Source organism: Leptodactylus fuscus, chromosome 2 (genome assembly GCF_031893055.1).
Source record: "Leptodactylus fuscus isolate aLepFus1 chromosome 2, aLepFus1.hap2, whole genome shotgun sequence".
Taxonomy (NCBI): Eukaryota; Metazoa; Chordata; class Amphibia; order Anura; family Leptodactylidae; genus Leptodactylus; species Leptodactylus fuscus.
In genome coordinates, this window is record NC_134266.1 from 138,657,450 (window position 1) to 138,663,391 (window position 5,942).

Here is a 5,942-nt window from a genome sequence, read left to right on the forward strand (position 1 = left end):
AGAAACGTCCTTTCAGGGGAGCAGGATTTTGACTAGATTCCTTGTTTCCGAAACCTCAGACAATATTTTAGGTACTGATGTGATGGGAGTGCTGGGTTGTAACATCATGCTGCACCCCTCTGGTGAAGCTTATGTACAAACCACACATACCGATCACGAGATACTTTGTTTAGTATCTGCAGCAGTGAATACTCCACATTCAGTATTCACCCTCACTGAGGAAGAAAGTGCATTATTGTCTCAGGTCCCGGAAAGTTTGTGGGCAACAAGTAAAACGGATTTGGGTAAATTAGATGTTCCTCCTGTTATGGTGAACTTAAAACCAGGAGCCCAGCCACCTAGAATCAAACAGTATCCACTGACACACGCCCAAGAAGATGCTATAGCCACAACTATAATAGAATTGCTAAAAGCTAAGGCTTTAAAAGAATGTACATCAGTGGCCAACACACCACTGTTCCCTGTTAAAAAGAAGGGCAAAAAGGGTGAACCAGATACTTACCGCATGGTACATGATCTAAGAGAGTTGAATAAAGTGACCTTGCTAGAGACCCCGGTAGTGCCCAATCCTCATACTTTACTGTCTGCAGTTCCCACGGGGACCACGTATTATACCGTTGTGGATCTCTGCAATGCTTATTTCAGTGTGCCCCTACACCCCGATTGCCAATACTTGTTTGCCTTTACCTTCAGAGGTAAGCAATACACCTGGACAGTCCTGCCACAGGGAGCGCAAAATAGTCCAAATCAGTTCACAAGGTGTCTCACACTGATCATGAATGCCTGGGACCCTCCCTCTGATGATGTTGTCTTATTACAATATGTTGACGATCTTCTTCTTTGTGCCCCAGATAAACAGACATGTGAAGCCGCAACCATAAGCCTGCTGTGTTTCCTCTGCCAGAATGGTTGTAAGGCCAGTAAAGACAAGCTGCAATTTTGTAAGCAAAAGGTGGTGTTCTTAGGACATTGTCTGAGCCAAGGTACCAAACATCTTTCAGATGAACGGACCAAAGTGGTAAGAGAAATGCAGGTGCCAACCTCCCATGCTCAGTTACGTACCTTTTTGGGTCTGGTGTCATACTGTAGGCCATGGATCAGATCTGCATCTCTGACCATGCAGCCCTTGTACGACTGTCTTTCCTCTAAACCGTTCAGTCTGACACCAGAGGCTTTGGACGCATTTTACCAACTTAAGCTCCAGATAGTCAGTGCTCCTGCCCTAGGCCTGCCTGACTATCAGAAGCCTTTTCAAATCTACGTCACTGAGATGATGGGACATGCTACTGCAGTTCTCACACAACAACATGGAGATAGAAAGCGTCCCGTGGCATATTATAGTGCACGTTTGGATGCTGTCGCAAGGGGTACGCCCTCTTGTGTAAGGGTTGTACTCTCAGTACAGGCCCTGCTTGAAAAAAGCTCAGATATTGTCCTAGACCACCCCCTAGTGGTATACACACCACATGACATCCATGCAATCCTCACACAGGTAGACAGACGTCATCTTTCTTTGGCAAGACAGAGCAAAATGGAATTTGCTCTACAATCTTCCTCCAACATCTCATTTCAGCGTTGTTTGACTTTGAATCCTGCAACTCTTTTACCAATAGGAGTTCATGATTCAAAAGGGGGAGTAGATGAAGATGAGATATTTTTAAACTCCCTCTCAGAAGATGATTTGCATCAGCATGACTGTGTTGACCTGATGGCTCAAGAGACAGTCGGCTTCAGTCATGTTACTGATGCCCCATTGGAAAATCCTGATTATGAGATGTTTGTGGACGGTTCCAGGTACCTAACAGAAAAAGGCAAATTTGTTACAGGGTATGCTGTAGTCACTATGCATGACATCATAGTACAAGAAGCCCTTCCACCACACATGTCAGCACAAGAGGCTGAACTGAAAGCCCTTATAGAAGCCTGCAAAGTAGCTAAGGATAGCACAGCAAACATTTACACTGACTCCAGGTATGCTTTTGGCATTGCACATGATTATGGTCCAATATGGAGGTCTAGGAACTTCCTGACGGCACAGGGCAAGCCAATTAAGAATGGAAACTTAGTAAGTCAGTTGATGGAGGCCATATTGCTTCCCAAGCAGTTGGCAATTGTGAAAGTTAGAGCTCACACAAGGGGAAGAGACCCTGAGAGTATTGGAAATGAGAAGGCTGATCGAGCAGCAAAAGCAGCGGCACTACTGCCATGGAAGGATCTCAACCAGGTGAGCAAAATAGACATTGACCTAGCAGACCCCAAGGGGCTATACTCTAAGGTGACTGACGAGGAAATCGAAAAATGGACAAAGGCTGGTGCCAGAGAATGTGAAGGAATGTGGAAAATGGGGGATAGATTGTGTCTGCCCGCAGCAGCATACCCCCAAATGGCTGGTTTGGCCCACGGTAAGGTGCATGCCTCTCGAAATGCCATGGAGTCACTAGTGGGTAAATTATGGTTTGCCCCAGGTTTTGGAAGGGCTGCAGGGAATCACGTAAAAGCATGTCACATATGTGCTCTACACAATCCAGGACAGGTAGTTAAGATACCTACCAAATGCACACCAAAACCCCTGTATCCATTCCAAAGGTTACAAATAGACTACATACAATTGCCTAAATCTGGAACGTACGAATATGTGTTGGTCTGTGTGGATTTGTTCTCAGGTTGGGTAGAGGCCTATCCGGTCAGCCGAGCAACCGCACAGGTAACTGCCAAGAAATTGATGTCTGAGCTTGTGTGTAGATTCGGGATACCTGAGGTGATCGAATCTGACAGAGGTACACATTTCACAGGTGAAATAATGAAGGAAATAATGTCTGCATTAGGGATTGAGCAAGCTTTCCACACACCCTATCATCCCCAAAGTTCAGGCAAAGTGGAAAGATTGAATGGCACACTCAAGTTAAAAATCCAGAAAGCCATGGCAGAGACAGGAAGGCCCTGGCCAGAGTGCCTGTCTCTAGCATTATACTCAGTGAGGACCATTCCTAATAGAAAGACAGGTCTGTCACCATTCGAGGTGCTTTTTGGAAGTGTGCCTAGACTAGGGTTGTATTTTCCTCAGACTTTACAACTCAATTATGACAGCACTGCCAGCTATGTCCAGAACTTGTGTCAAAGACTGAAAGCAACACATAAACAGGTGTTTTCTTCTATTCCAGACCCTTCTGATTTTTCAGGAACACATAGCTTGCAGCCTGGTGATTGGGTGGTCGTGAAAAGGCATACCAGGAAGCCTCTTGAACCCAGATATGATGGTCCTTTCCAAGTACTGCTGACAACTGCCACTTCAGTCAAATTGGAAGGAAAATCTACCTGGATACACGCTTCCCATTGTAAAAAGGTTCCTGAACCACAGAAAGAATGAAAGGATGGGCATTATTTGTTTTATGCTTTCTTAAAGGACTCACAATCAGTGGAACTTGGAAATCTCTTCAGGGACCTAGAGAAGTTGACAATAAATTTGTCAGGCATCATCTTGTAATGGTGGAAGGTTTCGATAAGACCCTCAAAGATTGTTGGATATGCACTCACTCACCCATTTCCTCCTCTAGTTTACCATTTTTAGCTGTGCCTGTCCCCATGGAAGAACTGATCGACTGGTCTAGTTGTATGGATCATGCCCGCAATACAGAAGAATCAGTGTGGAAATTGTGGGCAAATGTTACTGTGGGGATACCAATAGTGGGGTGGACAGATTACCCATGGTGGCAAGGTAATCTTACTGGGGATAATGAGAATATCCAATATATGACATATGATGGAGAGAGATGGGTTCCACAAAACAAACCCACTGCTACTATATTAGGAGAAATTCCCCAAACCCGACTACAGATAAGTTTTGGTGATGATGGAGAAGAGAGAGGGGATTTTTGGGCACCTTGGGTCGTAGAAAGAACATTACACAACACCTCCTGGGAACATGCTCATCTATTCATAGAAGGGAATAATCACACATGTAAGGAGATACCCGGGAATATAGAATGTGTAAATGAGACAAGTGAAGAAAGGCTTTATAGGAAAAAGAACCTTAACTTTGTTTGTGGAAATCGAGACTTCGGGTATTGTGGAACCCTGGGTAAACAACCTTCTTGGTGTATGTTGAAAAATGTATCTAGCTTTGTGGATCTTGTGCACAAACTTATTACCCAACACTCAGCCTTCTTTGAACTACCTCCTCAGATGTACTGGGCATGTGGCAACAATGCATACAAGTGGTTACCGGTGGGGGTGAAAGGTACATGTACAATAGTAAGACTCACTCCTGCCACCTTTATAGTTGATAAACTAAATGCAAAAGCCATACCTAAGCATACTCTGTACAAGAGAGCAGCTGATAACACCCCTAGGAAAAGTGGTAGACCCCATCTGGTCCAAATGAGTACAGGGAACAAAATAGTCAGTACAGTTCTTATTTATCCAATGATAATGCAAACCTGGGATAAACTAGTAGAAGCCACTGACTATTTGGATGATCAAATATGGGGTATCTTAGGTGTACTCAATACCACCCTAGCAGTACAGAACCAGTTGATCATAGTTACCAACCAACACACCCTGGTACTAGATTATGTTACTGCGGCCCAGGGTGGGATGTGTCAGGTGGTGGGACCTACCTGTTGCCATTATATCGATCCAGAAGGTAATATCAAAGGAAAGCAAAAATTAGAGGATATATACAAATTAAGGGAAGAATACGAGAAGGAGGTTGTGCAAAATGAAGATAGCTGGTGGTCCAACACTTTTTCCTTTTTGAATCCTGCTAATTGGTTCAAGGGAGTAGGTGGATGGATAACTGGGATATTACAAACCATTGTACAAATTGCCATGATTCTATTGTTTATTTTCTGCTTTTTCAAGTTAACTTTGATGTGTTACAATCGATGTTATGCTAAAAATAGGTATAAATGGTAGACATTATAGGACTATCAGATGGGGAATCCAGCGAGGACTGGCATCTACATTGTAGGTGAACGTACTCATCTGATAGGAGAATAATGTCCAAAATGGGGGAATTGTGAAGGGTTAAATGAAATAGAACCATATGCTGTGGAAACTATGTGTGAAGGACGTTAAGCTACACATTAAGCTACACGTTAAGGTACACAAATATTGGTGCAAGCTGTTTCAACTTAAAGAAAATACAGGTGAAAGGTGAAACTCTTAGTATGACCAGATAAGAGAAGGGGCTGTACTGTTTGCTAAAAAACTATAAAAACCCACTGTATTGTACAAATAAACGAAACACTTTGAATCACTGACAGCTGCGTCTGTGTTGTGTTTCCCTTGAGCTCAAGAATAACCCTCTTGCTTGAATTTGGCCTACGACAGCATACTCAAGGGGTGTTTAGCCCTGACACTGAAAAACAGAAGCCAAATATTTTGTTCCATTTTTAATACACGTTGTGCAATACCATGAGGCAACACTAGGTGACACCAGTGGATTCTCTAGTAAGTGCTATGGTCATGCAGTACTGTATTGAAAAACAAGATATTTGGCTGGAGTGCGATTTCCCATGAGGACATTAAAGCTGCTCACACACAGAAATCAGTTATTTTGTCTTTTTTTTTTTCAGTAGTTCAGGCACATTTTTATCTTTTGTATACCTCAGGTACTGAAAGGTATGGATCCTTTGTTTAATATGACAATATCATATCATATCATATCATATTATTGATACTGCATACAGATGATACATTGGAAGAAGATCAGTAAAGTTTGCAAAGCAACCAGCAGAAAAATCTAAATGATATGCCTATGAGCAAAAACAAATAGCGCTATAAACACGACTTGAAGTGCACTCGGCAAGGAAATTGGGGGAGCAAGAGGTCAGGTCTGCCCTGGTCACCTGCTGCTGTGGATACCCCGGCTTCTTATCATACCCTTTTCCCTGTCGCCCACCAGTGGCACAATACGGGGTATTTTCTGCCGCTGTGTGCTG

General features: G+C 43.3%; 1 protein-coding gene across 1 annotated transcript; it reads left to right on the forward strand.

The window, feature by feature from the left end:
• The first annotated feature begins 2,292 nt into the window (after positions 1 to 2,292).
• LOC142194087 (endogenous retrovirus group 3 member 1 Env polyprotein-like) lies at positions 2,293 to 4,914 on the forward strand. The gene has a single exon (XM_075263114.1). The coding sequence runs from the start codon at positions 3,364 to 3,366 to the stop codon at positions 4,912 to 4,914; it is 1,551 nt and encodes a 516-aa protein (XP_075119215.1). The 5' UTR covers positions 2,293 to 3,363.
• The last annotated feature ends 1,028 nt before the right edge of the window (positions 4,915 to 5,942 follow it).

Bases quoted from the DNA above. Each gene is read 5' to 3' on its own strand.
- LOC142194087 (XM_075263114.1), top strand. From the start codon at position 3,364: ATGAAAGGATGGGCATTATTTGTTTTATGCTTTCTTAAAGGACTCACA.